Here is a 22,981-nt window from a genome sequence, read left to right on the forward strand (position 1 = left end):
AAAAGTACCTGAGACTAGAGATATTTATTTCCCAGGTGCTTTCTTTACACATATTCCTGCAAACATGAAGGAAGGGAACACCTAAAACTCAGCCCAGTAAAAAACACGTAGAGAAAGAGGTGCTTTTGCTCCCACACTCGAAGCGCACCTCCCTTCCCCAGGCACCCCATCTCAGCCACGCGACGGTGCCCAGACGTCTGGCTTACCTCGATCGCAGGGACGAGGACACAGCAGGAGGGTGGGAAGGGTCCGGGGGGAGGGCTGGAGCAGGCCCGGGGACTCTGGTGCTGCCGGCTGCAGAGCCCAGGACCAGCCCTGGGACTGCCGAGGCTTAAACCCAGGTCCCAGGCAGAGCCTGGGGCTGATCCTGCCCTCGGGGCACAAGGTAGCCGCTTTCAGACCGGCTCCCAGGCACCAGCCACGTTCACAGCAGCCCCCCACACAGAGCCCAAGGCACAGGCACCTTGAGATGCTGCAGGTTCTGAGACCCCCTGCCCTCCGGGCCTTTATAACCTCCCCAGCTGCTGCTGCTTGCCAGGTGATGGGACACAGCCCTGGCCCATCAGGGAGGGCTCCTCCCCTCCCCACAGCTTTCTGCAGGGACTTCTGTATTTTTGGGGGGTTATTTTTCCTCCCTGTAATGGCAAATTTTGTGCATCATCCAGGAAAGTAGGCAGAGCAATGCGTTCCACAGTGTAAATATCGAAATGCTGTTTATATCAATCAGAGAAGCACTTAGGTAGAGATGACAACGGAGCCTGCAGAGCCCTAATCACACACTTTGATTGAACTAAAAGTACAGAGGAAAATGGAAATCAGGCGTCTAGAGCTGAGGTTTCAATAGAGCCGGAAAAGCGGGAGCGGCAGAGCTGCCCGGGGGCTGCTCCCGGCCCCGGGAGCCGCAGGGGCAGGTTCTGCATCCGATTTCCAGGAGCAGCAAGTGCAAGTGCCAGGCTGGTGGCGTGGGTGAGAAGCCGCGCTGAGCAGGGGTTTGCTAGCCCGGGGATGTTCCGCCGTTCCCGCTCATAAATACCCTGAGGCACTCTGGGTGCTGGCAAGTCACACTTTTGTCCCCAAACCGTGTCATCCAATGAGCGAAACCAGGCTCTATGGACTGAAATGCAAGCGCTGAGCCGGCAAATGGCACCAGAAACGGGCCAAAGCCCCTGGGCTGCTGCCGGCTGCAGGGCTACGCTGCTTTACACACCTCAGCCCGCTGCCTTCAAAAGTAATAAATGCAGATCCGGGCAAGGGCACGTGCCGTTAGGCTCGGCCTGGGGGCTCAGGCGGCTCCCAGAGCCCTGCTGCAAACTTGGCGACCCTCGGCACAGGGCTGACCCCCGCTGGGTCACCCCGCCGTGGCAGGGCGGCGTTGCTGCTCATTCCCACCCCTGGCACTTTCCCTGGGGGCACAGGCCGGTGCGTCACCGGATTTTCATTTTCGGCATCAGCTTTGCCACTGGCGTATTCGTGGAAGCATGCCCTCGCAGCCTGGCGCGCGTGAGCGGCGGGGGTGAGACGGGTACAGCGTGCCAGCTCCAAGGATTTACCAGGGGGGCAAATTCTCCTCTCCTCCACCCACCATTCCCATTGCCGTGCTGAGATTTCAGGTGTCAGGGTCAAAACCCCTGGCATCAATCGGATTTATCTCAGCGCTTCCAGCTGCAAGGCTGGGAGTGCCCGTGGTCTGCTTCGGGGGCCGACATCCCATGGGAAGACGCCCCCGGGTCTGCTCGCCATGGCCGGGGGGCTCTCGTGGGGCTGGTGGCTTTAGAGAGCGTTTCAGCCCGGGGTCCCAGCACCGGAGCAGCAGGGAGCGCTTGCTGTTGGCTTTGCTCTCAGAAGAAAACCTCTTTAACCTGTTCACCTCCCAAGCTGTCGTCCTTCTCAGGCTGCGTACCTTCAGCAGCTGGCTCCGCACCAGCAGGTCCGGCCACGCACACGCTACGGCAAGCGGGGTTTGCAAAGCAACATCACCCCGGGTTCTAACCTAAATCTTACTAGTTTGAGGATGATTCGGCGGCTCACCCGCCCATCACTCCTAACGACAGGGCTTTAAAAAAAGCAAAGGCCGACTGCGTAGATGCGGAGTCAGTAATGAGCCAGGAGCCGTTTGATCATTTCGGCTGCTGCTGGGCGAGCGGGAAGAGGACGAGATGCTGCAGGGACCCGCCGCTGTGAGAAGCGCAGGGCTCTGCTGCCTCTTCGTGGCGGGGATGGCGAAGGAGGCTGCGGCACCCCGCTGCTCCCCAACCCCGGGACAGCGGGCAAGGGGCGCGGGGGGCCGCGGTGCAGGCAGGTACCCCCCTCAGGCATGGCGCAGGCAGGGGTGCGGGGCCTCGCGCCAGCGCTGGAGGAAGAACCCGGGGCCAAGGCTGAGAATTGTCTGGTTTTGGGGGCGAGGAGGTGGAACTGCAGTTTTCCAAAGGAAACCTGAAAAAAATAAAAGCAACAAAATCAACGACAGAGAACTGGAATTTTGGCGGGTGCTTCTCATGGACTGGAAGCGGCGATTCCTTCCTATGGGAGAGATGCCGACAGTCCTCTGCCAGGGCATCTAATGGCCTTAAAACTTCCTTGCCACGTTACATTACCGAACACGCCGACTTCAATCTGCCGTTAAGAAGCAAAGGTGTCGGACACACTAATACCGTTTACAGAGCTGCCGGGCTGCGACTGCCAGTGATACCGACTCGCACCGTGCTGCTTTATTGCCGTCAATTACTGTAAAGCCAGGGATGTGTAACGTAATCCCAGGGATTGCCGTTAATTACGGTCATTCGTGCAGGGAATTGTGCGGCTCAGGTGCTGCTGGCGGGGCGGTTCAACAGCGAGTTGTTACAGAAGAAGTAAAGCTCGGTGCAAAAGCAGAGAGCAAGAGGCAGCAGCGCTTGCAGACAGGGGCGCGTGCGGCCGGCACCGGAGCAGAGGGCGCAGGAGGGAGGTTAAACCGAAAGCACGACAGGGGCTATGCAGCCGTACTGTGGGAGGAGCAGCAGCGGAGCTTGCTCCTGGCAGGATGGACGCTCCCGCGGTCTTCACCGAGGCAGAGGTTTACCAGCAGAGTTTCAACCCTCGGGAGTATTTGAAAGAATTTTACACCTTGAGCGACAGCCAGGGACAGCCAAACACGTTCCTGATGCAAAACCTGAGGGCCCTGTTTAAAATGTTCTCCTCGGGTGAGTTCCTCCCTCCCCAGGGTGCCGGGCAAAGCCAAACGGCGCCATTTGCAGGGCTGCCCTCGGGCGGCACGCTGCGTGGGGCGTGCCCCAACGCACAGCGAGCTACATGCTATACACACGCACACACACGCTCGCTGGCTTCTTTTTACACGTATACGCATGCACGTCTACCTACGTGCACAGGGTATCGCCAGCCGGAGCTGCTCCGCAGCTTCTGGAAGTAACAGCCACGGCCAGCACCGGGTACGGGGTTGGCGTCTCGCTCCAGAAGCAGGCACTGCCCGTGGGTGGGCTGGGGGCTCCGAACCGGCCGCAGGAGCTGCCCTGGGCCGGGCTGCTGCCGGAGAGCCCCGGCGCTGGGGGGCCGGGGCTGCGCCGCGGGTCCCTGCACTTGGGATCGCGTTTCTGGGCTAGGGGCAGCGCAGCGCGGCGGGAGGCGTCCGTCCTCACCGCGACGGCCTTCCCCACGCTCGGCACCAGGCAGGCTGAGGGGCGATACCCTGATAGACGTCGGCTGCGGCCCCACCATCTACCAGCTTCTGTCCGCTTGCGAGCACTTCGAGGAGATCATCGCCTTGGACTACACAGACCAGAACCGCCGGGAGCTGGAGAGGTGGCTGAAGAATGAAGCGGGAGCCTTCGACTGGCAGCCGGTGGTGAAATACGTTTGTGAGCTAGAAGGGGACAGGTGAGTCGGGCTTCCCACCACCCTGGCACCGACCACGGTGCGGATGAAGCCGCAGACGCTAAATAACCACATAACGAGCTTTCATCCGTTTATTTCTTTATTTACCTGCTAGGGAGAAGTGGGCTGAGAAAGAGGAGAAACTGAGAAAGAAGGTGAGGCGGGTTCTGAAGTGCGACGTGACCAAAGCCAACCCCACGGCCCCTGTGTCCCTGCCTCCTGCTGACTGCGTCCTCTCCACCCTCTGCCTGGAGGCCGCCTGCAAGGACCTGGCCACCTTCCGCAGCGCCCTGAGAAACATTGGAGCCCTTGTGAAGCCGGGCGGGCACCTGGTGATGGTGACCGTCCTCTGGGAGACCTACTATGCCTTCAACGAGCAGGTTTTCTCGTGCCTCCACCTGGAGAGGAACGCGGTGGAGGAAGCCGTGGAGGGTGCGGGCTTTGACGTGGAGCTCAGCGAGGTCCAGCCGTACCTGCCCGGCGACAGCCGCACGGACTGCGAAGCCGTGCTGAGCCTTGTGGCACGGAGGCACGCCTCCAGCACCGGGTAGCAGTTGGGCACCGGGGAGGGAAAGAGCAGTGTGTCTGGCTTCAGAAAGCCCTGCTGGTGTAACCTGCGGCCCCATGCCCCTTCATCTGAAAGCAAATAAACTTGCGAGGGCCCTAACAGAGTTCGTCCGTGGCTGGGATTTATGTGGGAGGCACAGCACCAGCGCTCGGAGCCCTGGCTGCAGGCCAGCAGCCCGGGCTCGGGGTAACCCCGCCGGCTCGCCCCAGCCCCAGCCCCAAAAGAGGAATTGCACCCAAGCCCCTTCCCTGCCATCCTCTGAGTCAGAGCAGGGCTTCTGAGCAGCTTCCCTCCCTCCGCCCCGCACAGCAGCCGTGATGTGCTTTTCTGTGACCAAAACCCACGCTTACGGGTAAAAAGCTGGGCTGCAAAGGCAGTGAGGTTGTCCAAACCCAGTCCCGTTTCTGGACAAATTCCGTGCGCTCTGTCTGGGGAATTAGGGGAAAAAGGATGCTGCGGGGGGAGCAGCATGCCTCGCACCCAGACAAACCCCAGCGCTCACGGAACCAAGAGCTCCTGCAGGTCCTCTCAGTGAACCTGTAGAAATCGTTTCGCGTGTAAAACCAAAACGGCGCAGCCCAACAGCGACACGTACCCGCCAGGTGCCGGCACGGACGCGGCAGCAGCGCAGAAGGGCTCGGCCGACGGAAGCGACGCTCTCCCCAGAGCGGCCTCCTCCAGCTCAACGCGCCGCTGGCCACGTTCAGCTCTTCGCCAGCCGTCACGGACAGCCGGACCTGCGACATACCACAGATTCAGTTTCGAGACACTCGAGCCTAGACATTTTTACTAGTTGTTAATATTAGCACACGCAACGCGCCCCGGTTCTCAGCAGTTCTTTAAAGTAAATGTGTGGGATTTGTTGCGGAAGCTGCTCCCCGCCCCCCTGCCAATTCTCTTTTGGGGTAGTTCTGGTTCAAGAGTGAAAGGAAATAGGGAAAGAGGAAATTTTCTCGCTGGATAGATGCAGGTGTAGATAGACACAGAGCCCTGTCATGAAATGTATTTCTTCTGACAGAAGAGGTTGGCATAAAGCGAAAGAGAGAGGGCAACCCCGCCCAGGAATGGGCTGAAATGAGTCAGGGTCCACAAGCGCCAGCCAAGCTCCACAGCGCCCCGCGAGCCCCAGTAGGGACCGGACGGGCTCGGCCTCCTCTCCGCCCGGCCGCCTTTTAGTTTCTCGGTAAGAGTTTAATAAAAAACCCTAACCGGCTGAAGTTTTTAGGGCTGTAGGGAGACATTTGTCCCGGTACAGCTTAGCAACGTTACCAGGCGTAACTGTATGTGGCCCCAGAAGCAGCCAGCGGAGCCACGGCACCAGTGAGACGAGGACACCGTCGGTGACACCAACACCTCCAGCCCCGTGTGGTGCAGCTGCCCCCGGCGCCACCGGGACGCCCCGTGCGAGCGGCACGGGTTTTCAGCCCCGCCAGGAACGCCCTCGCTGCCCAGCTCCAAGAAACAGGGCTCGGAGGCAGCTCAGGACCTCAGCTGCCCGCCGGTTAAGGCTGAATGTAACGCAACCGCTCCGGCGCAGCGCAGTAGCGGCGGAAATTCAGCAGCTGCTGACATGTTCTCTGGAGATAACACGCCCGGGTCCTGCAGCGCCAGCGCCTTTAATCGCTGTTTAACTGTTCGAACATCAGCATCGCCGGGGATTTTTTATGGTCTGTTTAAAAAGCACAACGATTCCCTTCGCGGAGGAGCTTGTAGCGACAATTACACTTCTGCTGCAGCCTGCCAGGAGCCATTGACAGCCTGAGCGGTATTCTGCCGGCGGCGCTGATGGCAGCGTGGGGGATCTACAGCTTAAGAGTAGTTAACCCAGATGGGAGGCCAAGGCCAGGGCGTGAGGCCGCTCCTTCGGCGGCTCCGGCGGAGCGCGGCGGCGTATGGCCCACCATGCACGGCCACGACGCGTGCGGAGCGAGGCGACGCCGGCACGAACGCCACGCACGCGCTCCCAGCTGAGCCCAGGGGAACCCAGCGAGGAGGCGAAGGAAAAAAAAAAAGCACAGGGAAGTAAACGAGGCTCCGGGGAAATTAAGGCAAAGTGGAAGTCCTGGCAGAGCGAGGTAATAATTTCCTTTCTGAATGAGTAACTGTTTAGAATTTAACCAGGCGAACACGATTAAACCAAATGAATATAAATTCTAGGTGCGGTAGTAAGTAATGAAGTGAAGAAAATGAACAGCGCCTAATTAACAAGAAAATAGGATCTGCCATAACGCACTGGAATCTAATGAAAAATGAAGGTTCAACTTCCCCTTTCAAATTTTATCCAGATGGAAAATACCCCCGTTCTGCATCCTGCATCTTCTGAAACAACCAGAAGATAACAGTTGCTGGGAGGAGCGGTGCTTGACTGAACGACGTGGAGAGGGGAGCTAGTCTCCAAAATAATTGGGGCAGTAAAGTAGCCAGGAGGCGACTGTCTGGCGCTCTACCCCAACGGGAACCCAAAAGTGCCCCCTTCACGCCAAAGTTTAATGGCGGAGCCTGCCCGGGGAGGCAGCCGTCGGGGAAGCGCACCAAACCAGCGCACCACGGCAATAAAACCGACCGGCGGCACGGAACGCACGGTTCCGCAGCCAGCTTCACCTACGCCGCCTCTCCTTGCGGTGCTTTGAGGGCCCAAGGCGACGGCGTCTGACGCTCCGCTCTGGAGCTAACCCCGCTCGCAGCAAGAGGGGAGGTGGCCCCACGGGCACTGCTGGGCTCCTGAAGCAGCGCCTTGGAGGAGAGAAAAAGGTGAGAAGCCCCAAGGCCGGGAGCCCACGGTTTCCCACCGCGGTTGCACGGCTCTCCGGGATCCTCTGCGAGGCTTGCCCGTCTGCAAACGGGTAATGGAGGGAGTTTTTACCCTGTACCGCGGGGTTTAAGGGGTGGCGCTTATCGGGACCGCTCCGTTTGAGGGCTGCTCGCAGGACGTGGGAAAAAAACAGGGAAAATGGGAAAACCCGAACGTTGCAGCGCTGCCACCCAAGGGCGAGGCGCCGCACCGGGCTCGGCGTCACAGCTGACGCGCCGAGTGACGCCGTGACCACCGACAGGGTTTATCGTTTGCGGGCGTTACTCAGCCGGGAGGGCCGGAGGGAGCGGGCGGCGGGAGGAAGCCGCCTCGCGGGCCGGGCCCCCGCCCGCCCGCAGCTCCCTCCTTCCCTCTCCACTCGAGTCGCGGCCGGGACCCCCGCCGCCCCCCGGCGCGCAGCCCCCCGAGCCGAGCACCGGCCCCACCGCTCCGAGACCGCCACACCACCACCCTCCTCCTCCTCCGCCTCTTCCTCATCCGGGTCCGCCGCGCCGGAAGGGGCGGGGCACGCACGTGACGCACCACCCCGCGCCGATCGGCGCCTGCGCAGAGGCGAGGGTGGGCGCCGGCTAGCGCGGGCTGCCCGGCCGCGGCCATGGGGGCGGCGGCGGCCGAGGCCGACCGGACCCTCTTCGTGGGGAACCTGGACCCCAAGGTCACCGAGGAGCTCATCTTCGAGCTGTTCCACCAGGTACGGCCGCCTGCGGCGCCGCCGCCCCGCCGGGCCGCGCTTTGTACCGGGGGAGGGCGGGGAGGCCGCGGCCGCCATGGCGGGGCGGGGCGGCTACGGCGGCCGCCGGAGGACACGCTTCCGCTGGGCGCCGGACAGACCGCCCTCACCCCCCCGCCGCGCCCCCAGCACCTCACGCACCCCCCCGAACTCCTCCCGGTGCCCCCGGGCTCTCCCCGCTCCCATCCCCAAGCTCACCCCCCCCTCCCCGCGCACCTCAGCTCCATGTCGTAGATTCACCCCCTCCCCAATCCGTCCCACGACCCCTGCGCGCACCCCACGCTCCCCCCACCCCAAACCTGGCACCCCCCCAACACCTGCGCCCTGCTGCCGCCCCCGAAACGGCGCCTGAGCACCTCCGAGCCTCGCAGCGGGTGGCAGAACGCTCATGCACGCTGCGATCTCTCTCTGCGTCCTTAAGAATCACTTGGTTTATTTCCCTTGTTTTATTTAAATGTCTTTTTAGAAAACTGCAACTTTTTGGAGAGCCGCTCTGGTTTTCTCAAAGGCCTTTTGTCTCTTGATTCGCAGGCAGGTCCGGTCATTAAGGTTAAAATCCCCAAGGACAGAGACGGGAGACCCAAGCAGTTCGCGTTTGTGAATTTCAAACACGAAGAATCTGTCCCTTACGGATTGAGCCTGCTTAACGGGATCAAACTGTACGGAAGGCCCATCAAAATTCAGTTCCGATCAGGTACCCACCAAAAATAACCCAGTTACTAGAGACAAAGCAAATCTACCGCCGGCATCCCCCTCCCAGATTTGGACAGGTCCACGTTTACGTGGTTAAATCGCACGTGCTTCTCGCCTAACGGTCGCTTTCCTGGTAGCTGGTGATTTCGTAGCAGGAAGGTGTGGAGCAGGGGTGTGCTCTCTTCCCTGTCCCTCAGCAGGGGACCTTTCCGAGGGCTAATTAAGCACATGGAGACTGTTAGTGCCTTGCAGGTTCACTTCATACCCCAGTTCCTCTCCCTGGTGTTTGTCAGTCTCGTGAAATGCTTGTTTCTCCTCAGGGAGCAGTCACGCGTCTCAGGATGGCAATCCGTCCTGCTCCCCGCACGGATCTGCCAACGCCAGCCCTCCCGGCGTGCTGCAGCCGGCGTCAAACTGCAGCAGGTACGAGTCCCGCCCGCGGAGAACGGCGGTGGCACGGCGCGCTGCGCTCCCGCCTCTCTCCGCAAGTGCCATTTGGCCTTTCTTCCCCGTGGAGCGAGTACGTGCGTTCCCGCTGCCCAGTGTCCTTGGGGCAGAAGGAATCGCGTCGGGTTTTCGTATGAGCACGGGCGAGGTGAGGCAGGGAGAGCGCTGCCGGACGCACAACGCGTGTTTCTGACCGCGGCGGCGAGTTCTGGCTGACGCTCGGACGGTTGCTCTGTTTCTAACGGGAGAAACACAGCTGGGATGCAAACTGGACTGCGATGGTCTGGCGCTTCAGGCTAAAATTGCTAATCGTTCCTTCCTGCAGATACGACAGGAGCTCTGACAGTATAGCAGCAGCGGGATTCTCCTCGGCGCAGAGGTCCCTGCCGCCTGCTGACCACCCCCAGAGACAAGCAGCGGTAAGCTCTTCGCTTGCCCTAATAGCGTCCGACCCTGCAGTTGGCCACGGCTGACGGTCTCGTCTCTGATTTTGAGTTCTTGTTTCCTGTAACATCTGCGAGGGGCTGTGGGGATAGGCTTTTAGGGGGCTGAAATGCCAGTTCCAGGAGACTCGTGGCTCCGGCTGCCGAGGTGGTTAGTCGGGGAGGGCTTGGAGCTTTAGGAGCTCAGCTGTAGAGGAAGCAGTCGGCAATAGCCGTTGCTGAGTTCGCGTGTAGTCTCATTGCCGAACCAAAAAATTCCATTTCCCCCTGTATTTACAGGGTGATTAACGTGCAGTTCAGAGGCCAGCACGGGGGTTAGCGTTCCTCTGGCCCCCGCGCCCTGGCGGGAAGCGAGCGCAGCAAATCCACCGGCCCTTCTCTTCTCTTTCCAGATGTGGCAGCAGCCTGCGTTCAGCGGGAAGTACAAGCAGCCCGGCTTCGCCCTGCCCAGCTACCAGCCGGCTCCTCACGCCTTTCACCCCGTGCCGGCCTCCCAGATGCCGCGGCGCCCAGAGGCGCCGGCGCCGCACAAGGCCCGGCTCAGCGCCCACCCCTACCACCCGGACGGCAGGCACTTTGGCCGCGAGCAGCGCTTCGGGGAGCGCGGGCCCGACTACGGCAGGGGCAAGAGGGAGGAGTACGGCTTTGAGGAGAGGGGGCACGATGCCGGCCCCGAGCACCACTACAGGGGCAGCCGAGAGGAGCCTGCCTACGAGGACAGGCACCGGGACGGCTGGAGCCACGACTACGACTACCGGAGAGACAGCTACCGGGAGGCCAAGTGGCACCCCTCGCGGCATTAACGCTGAGCCCAGCGGGATTTTAAGAACTCAATGGCAAAAAAAGCTCAATCTATTTCTTACTGAGTATATGTATAAAAAAACCCAAACCCCAACCCTTCAAAGTTACCTTTTAATGTTTGTAAAAATACCAGCAGCGTAGTCCTCCACAGCTAGCGTCTCGATTTTAAATGTTTTACCTCTGCATCTCAGGGCTTTTCGCGGGGTGGGGGGAAACACCGACATGCCGGCGTTCCGGGGAGACGGCCGCCGTTTGTACTGCAGAGGAGGAGCCGCCTCTGTTTTTGTAGTGGGGTGGAAGGGGCCGTTTCCGTATGCGATGCGGGGGTGCGTGCTTTTTGGAGAGAGCCGAGGCGGGACGGACGCTTTCCGGCACCTCCGGTGCTTCGCTGAGCCTTTTTGATACGCGGTATTTGAATATTCCTTGGCTTGGAGAAGAGCATTAAATGACTCCCTTGGGAAAATGGGCAGATGAACTTTGCAGCCTCCTTTCAGCGGTTTCGGGAGTAAAACCGGCTCTGAGCGAGCGGGGCGGCCCCCGGGGCTCCCCGCTTTGTGCGGGGCGGGAGCGGCCGGCGCCGGTCGTGGAGCCGCCTCCCGGGCTCCTCCCGCCCGCGCCGCCGAGACTACAGCTCCCAGCAGCCCCCGCGGCCGCCGCCCGCGGCCGCCCCGGCCGCGCCGCCGCGGTGGCTGCCGGGAGTTGTAGTGCGGCGGCGTCGCTTTGCGGCCTGGCGGCGATGCTGGGCGGCAGCCGCGCCGGCCTGGGTCGCCTGCGACGCTGCGGCGGGCGGCTGTGGCGGGGCTGGCGGCGGGCGGCGGGCATGGCCGGCGGCGGCATGGGCCAGCGGATGGTCTGGGTGGACCTGGAGGTGCGGGAGGGCGGCGGGGAGGGCGGCGGGGGGCGCTCGGGGCGGCGGGCGGGCGGGCGGGCTGACGGTGCCGCTCCCTCCGTGGCAGATGACGGGCCTGGACGTGGAGAAGGACCAGATCCTGGAGATGGCGTGCCTCATCACCGACTCCGACCTCAACGTCCTGGCCGAGGTAAGGAGGGGGCCCCCGAGCCCGCCCGCCCGCCCCGCGCCTACCTCCGGGCCCTTCTGCCCCCGGGCGCCCCCCCGCCCCCAGGCCCTACCCCCACGCCGGTCCTGTCCCCGGGACAAACCGGCCCTGCCCCCGGGACCCCCTGCCCTTCCTCCCCCAGGCCCTGCCCCCGGGATCCCCGGCCCTGTCCCCCCCAGGCCCTGCCCCCCCCCAGCCTTGTCCCCGGGACCCCGGGACAAGCCGGCCCTGCCCCCGGGACCCCCTGCCCTTCCTCCCCCGGGACCCCCTGCCCTTCCTCCCCCAGGCCCTGCCCCCGGGATCCCCGGCCCTGTCCCCCACAGGCCCTGCCCCCCCCCAGCCTTGTCCCCGGGACAGCCCAGCCCTGCCCTTCCTCCCCCGGGACCCCCTGCCCTGCCCACCCTGGCCCTGTCCGCAGGACCCCCAGCCCTTCCCGGGGGAAATTTTTGCTTCCAGAGGAGCAATTTCCACCCTGCACCGGGTGCTCGGGGCCCCCTCCGGCACCATGGGCCCGGGTGTCGCCTCCCACGGCTGCTCGGGGCCGAGCTTATCGTGATTACCTTTGCGTTTTCCCTTTCCCGGCAGGGCCCGAACCTGATTATCAATCAGCCCGACGAGCTGCTGGACGGCATGTCCGAGTGGTGCAAGGAGCATCACGGGAAGGTAACCCTCCCGGAGCAGTCACGCTGCCATTTCTCTTTCTTTCCAGCGATGAGGGTAACGTATAATTCAGAATTATTAGTTGCGGTAGTCACCTAAAAAGGGACGGCTCCTCCACTGAACAGTCTGCAGTCAAAACAGGGGGTAAGGATCGGGAGACGGTAAGTATCGTCCGTATTTTTGTACCGAGGAGCTGACGCCTCACGTTTTGCCCGAGGTCTTGCAAGCCGTCTGTGCGAATCGCGTTCGTGTGTCTTCAGTCTTTGTCCTGCATCTCAGCTGCAGGATTGCCCCGAAGCGGCCTGTGTTCTGTAGCCTGGTTTTTAATAAGTTTGCATAGTGCTGGAAGCTACTTTCTAACTTGAGAGCCGGGAGCTCCAGCGAAGGGCGACAGCTAGGGAGCGGCCCCGAGGAGCCAGAGCTCACGGGAGGGCCGCGGGCAGGGCGAGGCACGCGTCAGAGGGCGTGGGAGCGGGCTCCGTTGCTCGGACGCGTGCCACTCGCTCCTGTCTGCAAAGGCGGAGGCTCGGCATCGCGCCTCTCGGCGCGAGGTTGAGAGGTCGGCTTCAGCTCCCCGCTCTGCTTGCTGAGCTGCCGCGTTGGATGGGCTCCTCCGACAGCTCCTCCTGGGGAAGCCCGTTCCGTGCTGCGTAAAATAACTGGAAGAGTAATTCCGACAGACCAGGGGCAGGTGTGGCTTGAAGTCCCAAGTAAGAACAGGCACAAAATCGGTGTAGAATGGTCCAGAGCTGACAAAATGCAGCTGTATCGCAGCAAATTCAGGTAACTGCAGAATGAAACAGGCCGATTTGCTGTAAGCACTGCACTGTTATTTTTGCCTGTCCCCTCGGTGCTGTAAAGCCTCGCGTGTTTTTTCGCCGAAAGCCTAACTGCTGTGGTGAGAGATTATTTTTAGTTCTTTCCGCCACCGAAGAAAGCTTCCTCCTTGCCAGCGGCAAGGAAGCGAATGGATTTTCCAGTCCCTGATGATGAATTGAAATTCGAGTTAGTTTTCAATTAAGGGCTGAAGTTTTAAGACACCTGTAGCCCCTCCCCTCCTCTCCCCTTCGGCATCTCACTCTCCCCGGGAAGGATTAGCAAGAGTTTGGAAAAATGACTATTAATTTACCGTGATGGGTGCTTTTCCCCTCCTCCAGCTGAGGACTCGAACTCGGCTTCAGTTCAGGAGTGCGCTGGAGATGGCAGCGTACGTTATCGCTGCTCCTGAGGAGCTACTTGTTTTTAATTGACTAAGAAAAGAGAAGCAATTAGAATATAGATGAAAATGCAGCCACATAATGAATTTTTTAACCACCACTTGGATCTGTCAAGGAGATTTTTGCAGCACGGTCGTGGAAATATATAGCGTAGCCAGATGGAAATAAATCACTGAGAACACTCGGAGCAGATTTGACATTTAACTGTTGAAAAAAAGGGAGAAGGAACTTTACTAATTTGTACAAGTCTTGATAAACACTTAAGCCAGGATCCTGATTATTTCTGTTCCTTTATACCTACCGCTCTGCGCTGGGGAGGCGGAGGCCTCTCCTGAACAGGGAGAAGTGCAGTGCTCTCCTGGGTCACGTACGTACAGGTGCGTAAACGAGGCTTGCACAATGTCTTGGTAACAGAGAAGAGCCTCTAGAAAGTCCAGCTGCCGGGAAGGGAAAACCAAACCCCGCAGGGATGCCGGCGGTGGTAAGGCTGTTCTTCGATCGCCTTCCCTTGGGCTGATTTTCACTTCCCGAGCAGGGCGTGCACGTCAGCCGGGCTGGCTTGCGGCGCCGCCGGGGGAGAATGAAGGCAAGGGGGTGTCCCAGAGCACCGAAACGCAGGGTTCGGTTGGTTCGAACGGTAGCCGAGGGGTTGGCCACCTGCTGTTGAGCATTTCGGGAGGTATCTGTGGCGGCGCGTTTCTGATTTGTGATGGACGGCTCTTTCTTTGCAGTCTGGCCTTACGAAGGCTGTGAAGGAGAGCAAGATCTCATTGCAGCAGGCAGAGTATGAGTTTCTGTCCTTTGTACGACAACAGACACCCCCTGGCCTCTGCCCCCTTGCAGGTAAAGTACGTTTTTTCTTAATAACAACAGTACCGTCCCTCCTGCAGCTCCCAGCCGGATGCCGAAAGGCCCGCTGACGTGCGTGGCGGGGATGCTTCAGGTTCCTCTGCTGAGATCTAGCACGGACATCAAAACCTGTTTGTAAGAAGCGGTTCAGTGACGGCACCACCCCTTCTGCAGGTGCCCTGAAGCCAGTATCGCACGTCATTCCTGCGGGGAGCGTCAGTTCTCTTTTGCGTTGACGTTTCCGTGTACGGTTATAATCGGGGCGGCCTGCGACCGTAAAATCCGAGCGGCAGAGCCGGCGGCGTCTCCTCGCTGTGTATCGAGCCAGGCGCCAACCGTGACTCTGCCAAATGTCCCGCTACCCGGGGCTGCACCCAGGGCGTGCGCGTACGGCCGCGGGACTGGTGCTCAGTGGAAGCCACTCCAATGCCCGTTTTCACTTGGCGGAACACCCGATGCTCCCGTGACGCTGTGATATTTAGCCGCGTGACATAAATCTTTGAGGGTCGTAACCGAAGACTTAACAGAGGGATTACGTGTTGAAACCGCGCGCGATCCTGCAGTGACAACCCGACAAACCTTTGTAATCATGTTTACTAGAAAACGGGATAAAGGAGCTGCCCGCGAATAGCTTTTCATATCCTGTGATCTTTCCCCAGCTCGCGTAGCTTCTCGTTTAGACGTCGTTCCTGGTAGCTTTGTGATGTCTCTGAAGGAACATCTTGTTTTGTGTCTTTGTAGGTAACTCTGTTCATGCAGATAAGAAATTCCTTGACAAATACATGCCTCAGTTCATGAGGCATCTTCATTACAGGATCATTGATGTGAGCACCGTCAAAGAGCTTTGCAGGTAAGCAGTCCCCGAATGAAACAGTGATAGATAATCTAGGGAAGCCTGTTACGTGGCGCTGCGGAGAGACGTGGCTGCTGGGAGAGGGCTGCCTGCAGCCACCGCCTGCTGCGTCCCCTCTTTTCGGGCGGAGGCACAGGGTGAGCCGGGAAGGGCCCCGTGAGCGGTGTGCTCTGGGGTCTGCAGCGCTTGGCTCGCAGGCTTGTGGCTTCTCCGGGCGCCAGTGAAACCGTGACTCTTCTGCCGATTGTAGCAAACCCGCAGCAGCCACCGGACGTGGTTTTGAATCCCGGTTTCCTTTTTCAAGTGGCCCTTTTTTCCGCCTACAGACGCTGGTATCCAGAAGAATATGAGTTTGCACCAAAGAAGGCGGCTTCTCACAGGTGAGGTTTCTGCTTTTGCCTGTAACGGAGCAGGGCTTGTCGCGCAGGAACCGTGCTCCCCTGGATTCCAGGCACGCTGCTTCTGACGCAGGTGCCGGCGGAGGCTGCCTGCTCCCGCTCCCTGTCGTACGCTTGTACGCCTGACGCCCGGCCGGTGCGGGGAGAGGGATTATTAAAACACGGAGAATCAGAAGGTTCCTCCTCCTCTGTTCCGATGGACCGCGTTTGCCGTCCAAGATGCTTGTTTGGCAGCGTAGGTGCATCTGTCGCTGCTCAGGTGTCAGGGTGAGAAATCACGTGGAAGCGGCAGCTTAACGGTGGGTTTTATCTGTCCTGGTTTTGGGCAGAGTCGCTCACAGAGCTGCTGAAATTGGAAGATGAGAGTTCTGTTCCCGGCTGTTTCCCAAGCTCAGAGAGCTCGTTCTCCTTCCCGGGGAAGGCTCTCATTTCAAGTTACGCTCCTGCCGGCATCTGAGGCACCCCTGAAGGCTGCAGTTGCCTCCAGGTTTAGGAAGTAACGCATGTTTCTAGAAAGCTGCGTTTTCTGGTCCTTCCGAACAGAGGAGACGGTGGGTCCTGGGGGATCCGTAGCCTTTGCGAGGTCCGTGTGTTGTACGTGCTGTGCGCACGGTAAGTGCATCCGTTTCGCTCTTCCACCCGCGCAGATAAAAGCGGACGCCTGTGCGTCGAAATGTCTGTGGTGGACGTTTTGTGGGTGCTGTTTGGTACCTAGAGCCGCGGCCGTTCTGAACGGCGGCAGGAAGGAGCCGCTGGACCCTCACCTGCCTGCTCTGACGGGGCCGTGCTGGGCAGGAGGGGAGGCCCTGGTACACAAAGGGAAGGGGCGACTGGCGGCGAGGTCTCAATCGAAATCACGGGTGGCCGTGCTGCGCGGCAGGAAGGCGCGGTAAGGTCGCTGCTTCTGAGCTGGCAGAGCTGGCCAAAGCAGGAGCTGGCCAAAGCAGGAGCTGGAAGCGGGTCTCTGGAGCCGCGTCTCCGTCGCCTCGCGTTGAATTGCTTTTAAGAGTCGCAGCTGTAGAACTGCTTGGTTTTCGGGAGCTTCTGCGTCCCACGGTGACGTAAACGGATCAGCCGTGTGCTACTCCCCGGCACGTCAGCGCTGGCAGGCTTTTATTGCGTCCCCCTACCGGAGGCCAGCGAGGGCTGTTCTTTCTGGCAGATGTGCGGTCCGCGTGTTCAGAGTTCCAATTCTTGCAGCCTGGAATTTTTCAGAAGCGTTGGAATCCAGGCGTAGCCGAAGGTGCGCGCAGGCGTTTTCAAACCCTCCTTATTTCTCTTTCAGAGCTCTCGATGACATCAGGGAAAGCATCAAAGAGCTTCAGTTCTACAGAGACCGCATCTTCAAGAGGAAAACGGATGAAAAGAAAAGGAAACTAATAGAGAATGGAGAAAGCGATAAAACCGCCAGCTGATTCCCCATGTTACCATGCCGTCCGTGGCACGTTCTAGGTGTGTCCCTGGGTTCTTTTCTGTTCGCCAGTCTCCAGAGAAGCTGCACCCTTCAGTTACCTTGTTTCCTAACGGCTCTTAAAACGCAGATGGAAGCCTGAGGTCCTGCTTCTTTTCTGTTCGAGCGAGGAATCGACACGCTCGCGTCTCAGCAGCTTCTTTGTTCCTACGTACTAGGTAAAACATGCTGTTTGATACTCCTCCTCCTCCTCCTCCTCCGGTTTTAGATGCAGCCTTTCAGAACACAATAAAACCAGTTCTGTTGAACGGCGGTGTTTTCGCCCAGCCTTTCTTTCCTGCGTGCTGTAAGCTGCTAGGTGAACCCGCCTCCCGTCCGTCCGTGGAAGAGAACGCCCCAGGAGATCATTTTCGCGGCACGCGCCGCTTGCGTTCGCGGGCGTTTAACAAGGGAGTCCCTTTGCGCCACAGCGCCGTTTGGAAACGGGCCGAAAGCTGGGCGTCGTGAGGGGTGGCCTCCGAGCGCCAGGCGCCGAGGCACGGCCGCCTTTTAGCCCTCTCCAGCCCACGCGCTGCGAGTCAGACCGTTGTAGATAAATCGCAAGCGTTCTTAAAGTCCTGTTTAATAGCAGAAACCGCGACGTAGCTCGATTTCGAACAGCTACATGCAAATCGCGTAGCAGCGGAGATAACCGCGTGTACAGCAGGGACAGCTGCGATAGCCCAGAAATCAGTGGCGCAAGCGTTAAGACCGGGGAAAACAGAACGTGTTACCGGCTGTTGGACAAAACCACGTGAGTAACTGCCTCGTTCTGTGCCTGCACATCCCTGGCGTTTGCTGCGCTTGTAATCGCTTCAGCGCAGCGGCTTCTGAGAGAAGGTGCTGCAGAGCTTTACGAACATTAAGCTCTTTGCTAATGAAACTATCGGTGGGGGAGTGCTGGCCCAGAACCGCGGCGCTGACGGCAGCTGTCCCCCGCCAGCTCGGCGGCTCGTGAGAGACACACTCCTTTCCTTTGACCGGATAAATGCAGCAGTGGCTCACGCTCCGAGTGCGGCACCGAACATGGGGCGAGGAAGCGGGGAGCCCTCGCAGCGCTGCCTGTCCTTCCGCTTGTGAGAAATGGGGTCTCGGCGGCGCGGGAGCAACGGGTGCCGCTGGCGGGAGGTGCCTGCGTGTTCGCTGCAGAAGGCCCTGGGCGTGGGAGGGCGAGAGGCTGGCTGGGCAAGGCTGCAGCCTTTCAGCCGGGGCTTCTCCTCCGGCGTGGGGGAAACCGCTGGCAGCACCTCTGCGAGCTCCCTTAGAGGGAAGGCTGAGCCATGGCTGAACCTCCTTTATATTTTTCATTGACAAACGGCCTTGGACAAAGCCCCCTGCACCAAAATCTCATGTTCCCCCCTTCTCGGTTCCGTTTCCGGTGTCCCGTGTTTCCGTTGCTCCCTTGGCAGCGCGAGCGAACAGGCTAAAAGCCCTCTAAGCGCTGCCCGAGCTTTCCTCGAAGCGCACGAGGAGCCACGCCCACGCGAGGGGAGCATTTACGCGCTCACCGAACCTTTGTGCGCGTTGGGTTCTCGGAGGGCGCCCGCGGCAGGGGGCTCACGCCGTGACTGACGGGGAGGAGCACCCCCGCGCGGGACGCGGCGTCGGGCAGCGCGAGCACACCGGCAGAACCTGGCCGCTTCCCAAATCACTGTGTCCCGTCACTTTTATGTGGCTGCGTTAAAAAGCAAGTCACCTCCGCTACGTTAATCCACCAAAACCGGGAAGAGCGGGCGACGAGGGAGGTGCAGCTACCCCCGCGCTTCCGGGGCATTAAAACAGCAGAGGCCTGCGTTTGGAGGGTTCGCCACGTGTCGCTGCGTCCAGGGCTACGCACGTGACAATGTCCGCGGCGAGAGGCTCTGGAGGCGCCGCGCAGGCTGCGGCCCATCCCTGGCGGGACACAGGTGGCTTTTGCTCCCGTTACCAACATCAGCGCAGCGTTTCACATCGCCAGAGCTGCCGGCTCCATTCCGACTGAAGAATCATCATCATCATCAGCGATAAGCAAGTGACCCCCGGAGTCAGCTTGCAGGTCCGGCCGTAAAAATATACCCTGCATCTTGTAAACAGAGCAAGTTTGAGCTCAAGGCACAGCGGACAGAAGCTCGTAGCCCCGTGCTGCTTTTGGTGAGCCGCTTTTCAGAGGAGACCTCTGTTCCCCCCCGCAGCCCCCCCGCAACAGCATGCACCGATACACCGCTACCGACAGAGCACGAGGGGGAAAGGTTATCATGTTTACCTTCCCACACAGAAGGAAACCCTGATGCTTTGCTGCTCGGACCGTGTAAGCAGCCTATGTTTTACACGGTGCCCTTTTACAACATCACGTCTTGAGCCACCGGAATATTAAAATACCCTTTCATTTCTCTATGTAAATGGAAGACCTACTTGTAGCAGCAGCAATGCCTTATCTCCCGCGCACGTGGCAAAACCGTCAGGTTGCTGCTGAGCCATACTCCGCATTCGAGTTGAGTGTGACTTACTTTGCTCGACTCATCCAAAAAAAACCCACCAAACACAACTGTTTCTGCCATTTTTCCCTGCAGGGGCTCCAACCCGGCTCCTGGGGCCAGCCGGCCACAGCAGGCGCCGATTCTCAGCAAGGAGAAAGGCCTCTCCTGCCGGCCTGGGAAACTGGGTTCCCTTCCAACGGGAACCGCTGCTCAAGGGCTCTTCTCCAACGCCACAGCGCACGTCAGACCTGAAGCCCCCACGCTTAAGTGCGAATGGATAAATAGCAGCTTTAGAGCCGCAGCTTCCATTTTCTCTCGCCAAGCCTGAGGGCGGGGTGAGATCGGGCTCCCCGTGACGACGAGGCCGGGCAGGTCCGTGGGGAGCGTCATTACATCTGGCTCGCCGGCTATGGCTGTGCAGGAGCGGCGCATCCCTGGAGCGGGGCGGGTACCCGAGCAGGGGGTCCGCCCCGCCCCGCCGATGCCCAGCCCACGCCAAAACCCGCACGGGCTCCAGCAGCAGCGAGATTTGCTTCAGAGGCTTCGACGCTTTCACCTGAGTGGGAGCGGTGACAGAAATAACGACAAGGAGGGCGAGTATTTGTGGGCTTCGGGGCCGAGAGGGGCCACCACGAGAGTCTCCTCCGACCTACTGCTGAACACAGGTCAGGGAATTTCACCCTCTCGGTTCTCCGGCAGAGGGAGTTTCTCATCCTGCAGCTTCACTGAAGGCTACGCAGTCCAATCACATCCCTGAATTAAAGCTTATCTTCCAGGAACCAGTCCAACCTCCGCGTGAGGACAGCAAACGACAGTGAATTTATCATTTCCTTTGTTAGAGTGTTCCAGCGATTAATTACCCTCGGTGTTTCGAAGGAGCACGTTGTTTCGCACCTGCGTTTCTCCGGCTCAGCTCTCCCCTCTCCTGCTAGGAGAGCCCCTCCGTAGCAGGTGCGGTCCCCAAGGGCAGGGAGGCAGCGGCTCTACGGGCTCACCTTGCCAGGGGACAGGGATGCTGCAGTTTCACCGCTGCTTTGACAAAGCGCGTGTGTATTTATTCCCCCCCGAGATGTAACAATAGTTTTAAATTAATGCCAGCAAAATAAACTTGGGTTTTTATGGCTGGAATCGATTCAGCTCTCACCGCAGAGGTTTCGCTGTGAGATAATTCGCCACCACGCATGGTATTTATTCCGCACGGAAAACGAAGGCACCGGTACCTTCAGCTCACTTGCCACAGGGGAACTCCGCTCGCGTGCGGGGTGGTGGTTGTCACCCGAGCACCTCCCTCACGCACCGCGCCGCGCACAAGGAGACCGTGCACCCATGACCCGGGTTGCACGGTACGAGCAGAACGCAAACGGGACAAAACCCACCCAAAAGCGCCCCTTGATCCCTGTGGGGCCAGCTGGAAGGCACCTGCGTGTGCCGCAGGTTCAGTCTAGCCCCCACGATGCTTTTAACGCCACCCCCTTGGAGCCGGCGTCGCGCCTCTTGGCCACCTCCACTGTCCAACCTCCCGCCAGAAGCGCCAGAGAAAAGGGCTACCGGCCGATGAACCAGAAGGGTACAAGAGAGCACAGGGGGTGTACGTCTTCCTGGTCCTTTTTTAATAGGGGTATTAATAATAATGACCATCCACAGCTTCTCAATTGCTCTTATTAGCGGGACACCTGCTCTGCTAACCGTGGGAACGATAGTTACTGGAGAGAGGCCGCTAAAATGGTTACCGGTGCAAATAAATGAGTCTGTCGAACCCCTCTCTCCTTTGTCACCGATACCTGGGTAGGCAGGCAATTTAAGCGTGGCTTCTTTATCTAACCGCGGGCGGGCTTGGACCCCCCGTCCGGCAGGGCAGCCCCAAGGGGCACCTCCGTCCTCTGCTTTGCCCTTGCAGCCCGGCGGCCTCTGGCCCTCCTCGCCCCGAAACACTGCACGGGATTATTTGCCGTAGAGGCGCCCAAGGTGCATCGCCGGCGGCGCTGGCGGCTCCGCACCCGGGGACGGGGCTGGGCGAGACCCGAGGACGCAGTTTGCCGTCGCCCCGGCAGATGCTCGCAGCAAGCTGCCTCGATCCACGGCCACACGCCAGTGGAATCGGCTTTATCTTTGATTTCCCACTTGTTAGTTTTCCCCTCTTCCTTTGACTTTTTCTTTCTGACCTACTTCTCCTCCTTTTCATATTTTATTCCTTTTTAAGAGGCTTTTATTTTTCTCGAAACGTTTTTTTAAGGAAAACATGCCATCTGTATTTATACATTTTTAAATATTGTTTATTCTTGCTTCTGAAGTAACTGTGTCGTATGAAGGATTTTTATCTCGTTTTCCCGTATTATGCAATAGCTTTCCTCTTTTTATGTGCTGGCGTCGTCTGAGGTTCCGATTTAGTACAAATTTGTCATGCGTCTTGGCAAAGCGCAGATAAAGCCCACCAAAGCAGGCGTTACTTGAGCGCTGGAAACGAAGCGCTCTCCCGCACGAGTCGTGCAGAGGCCGGGGACGAAGGGGGTGCGGGAGCCCTGCAAGGGCCGCCCCCCGCAGCCCGGCACCGGTTGAACACGGTTGAGTTCGGATGAACACGCGCCGCCCCCGCAATCAGAGCGTCGGTGGAGACACCCTTCGACGGGCAGCACCACCAAACACATGCTCCTCCTTTCCATCTCCCTCTCTGCTTTCTTTGAAAGGCAAATGGATGCAAACGACAACGTGCAGCGCATCCCTTCGCTTTCTGCCAAGGCACCCGGGGTGTAAGAAACGATAAGGACTTCTGTTTGTTTGCTTTTGAACAAATTCAGAACAGGGCGTCCGTCTCCTTGCCTGGAGACACGACGCGTAGAGCTGGGACGTCACCCAGCGGCGCGGTACCCGGGCTGGGGACTCGAGGTCCTGCCGAAACTGCATTGGCATTCCAGCCCATCCGCAGCCTCTGGACACAGCGACGCGAATAACAGGGTGTTTTTGGACGTGGTGGTTAAGAAAGAATTACTCGAAGGCAAATACTGAGTGTGCCTGGCTTTTTCAATTTAATTTAATAAATTATCTTGGCTCCAGTAATTATTTATTTGAAATAGCAATGTGCTGAGAGGCCTCGAGTCCTTTTAATACTACATTAATAATGTAACCACGGATTACTGATACAACTCTAAAGCAAGCGAAGAAACCGCATCGCTTATTCCGTCCAGGTTTTGAAGCCATTCTTGCCCTGAATGCGCAACCGCTCTGGTCGAAGCCACCCACCTTCGGCAGTGCCGATGGGCACAGCAGGAGCCTTATCCCACACTTAAAACAAAGCAAATAACCCTGGCTGCCCCAAAACAAGGGGCAGAGGGACCCCAGAGGCCGAGGGACTGCTGCCCCGCCGGAGGAGGCTCGTCAACAAATAACCCGCTTTGCTTGGAAATATTTTGCTCTTCCCTTCTCCAGCAGTAAGACAACATTTCTGCCCACGGTCTATCAAGCTCTAATTATTTCTGTCTGGCAAAAAAAAACCCGCCCAGAAAACCAGCAGAGTTGTGGGCTTGCTCCAGACCCTGCAGGAGGTTTCCAGCACAGCTTGGAGCTGAGGCGATCTCCCTCTAAAATCCCACGCCAGCTCCCGGCCCGCTTTAGCAGCGGCCTCCTCGCCCTTCTTGGGCGCAGCCGCCTGAGCATCGGCCGCCCCTGGGATGGAGGGTTTCCC

At 59.3% G+C, this 22,981-nt stretch overlaps 3 protein-coding genes and 2 long non-coding RNA genes across 7 annotated transcripts; 3 read left to right on the plus strand and 2 right to left on the minus strand.

Moving 5' to 3' along the window:
• Nucleotides 1-686: 686 nt before the first annotated feature.
• Nucleotides 687-3,065, minus strand: LOC142067642 (uncharacterized). Its single transcript, XR_012664117.1, has 2 exons — nucleotides 2,983-3,065; nucleotides 687-2,433 (listed from the first exon to the last, which is right to left on the minus strand). It is a non-coding gene; the product is annotated as an uncharacterized LOC142067642 (long non-coding RNA).
• NNMT (nicotinamide N-methyltransferase) lies at nucleotides 2,792-4,534 on the plus strand. 2 transcript variants are annotated; one of them, XM_075116493.1, is made up of 3 exons: nucleotides 2,792-3,179; nucleotides 3,663-3,870; nucleotides 3,983-4,534. In XM_075116493.1, exons 1-3 carry the CDS (start codon nucleotides 3,020-3,022, stop codon nucleotides 4,416-4,418), a joined length of 804 nt encoding a protein of 267 aa, XP_074972594.1. In that variant the 5' UTR covers nucleotides 2,792-3,019; the 3' UTR covers nucleotides 4,419-4,534. The 2 variants fall into 2 exon arrangements, with proteins under 2 accessions (XP_074972594.1, XP_074972593.1); XM_075116492.1 differs by having other exon boundaries at nucleotides 2,900-3,179; nucleotides 3,597-3,870.
• Nucleotides 4,397-7,657, minus strand: LOC142067641 (uncharacterized). Its single transcript, XR_012664116.1, has 3 exons — nucleotides 7,037-7,657; nucleotides 5,031-5,172; nucleotides 4,397-4,503 (listed from the first exon to the last, which is right to left on the minus strand). It is a non-coding gene; the product is annotated as an uncharacterized LOC142067641 (long non-coding RNA).
• Nucleotides 7,658-7,765: 108 nt separating this feature from the next.
• RBM7 (RNA binding motif protein 7) lies at nucleotides 7,766-10,511 on the plus strand. The gene is made up of 5 exons (XM_075116495.1): nucleotides 7,766-7,938; nucleotides 8,509-8,671; nucleotides 8,991-9,093; nucleotides 9,443-9,536; nucleotides 9,953-10,511. Exons 1-5 carry the CDS (start codon nucleotides 7,843-7,845, stop codon nucleotides 10,361-10,363), a joined length of 867 nt encoding a protein of 288 aa, XP_074972596.1. The 5' UTR covers nucleotides 7,766-7,842; the 3' UTR covers nucleotides 10,364-10,511.
• Nucleotides 10,512-11,060: 549 nt separating this feature from the next.
• REXO2 (RNA exonuclease 2) lies at nucleotides 11,061-17,115 on the plus strand. Of its 2 annotated transcripts, XM_075116491.1 has the most exons (8): nucleotides 11,061-11,229; nucleotides 11,318-11,401; nucleotides 12,005-12,082; nucleotides 14,028-14,139; nucleotides 14,887-14,995; nucleotides 15,325-15,378; nucleotides 16,682-16,848; nucleotides 16,938-17,115. In XM_075116491.1, the coding sequence occupies exons 1-7, from the start codon at nucleotides 11,098-11,100 to the stop codon at nucleotides 16,809-16,811; spliced, it is 699 nt and encodes a 232-aa protein (XP_074972592.1). In that variant the 5' UTR covers nucleotides 11,061-11,097; the 3' UTR covers nucleotides 16,812-16,848; nucleotides 16,938-17,115. The 2 variants fall into 2 exon arrangements, with proteins under 2 accessions (XP_074972592.1, XP_074972591.1); XM_075116490.1 differs by having other exon boundaries at nucleotides 16,682-17,115.
• Nucleotides 17,116-22,981: the final 5,866 nt, after the last annotated feature.

Source organism: Phalacrocorax aristotelis, chromosome 22 (genome assembly GCF_949628215.1).
Source record: "Phalacrocorax aristotelis chromosome 22, bGulAri2.1, whole genome shotgun sequence".
NCBI classification, from domain to species: domain Eukaryota; kingdom Metazoa; phylum Chordata; class Aves; order Suliformes; family Phalacrocoracidae; genus Phalacrocorax; species Phalacrocorax aristotelis.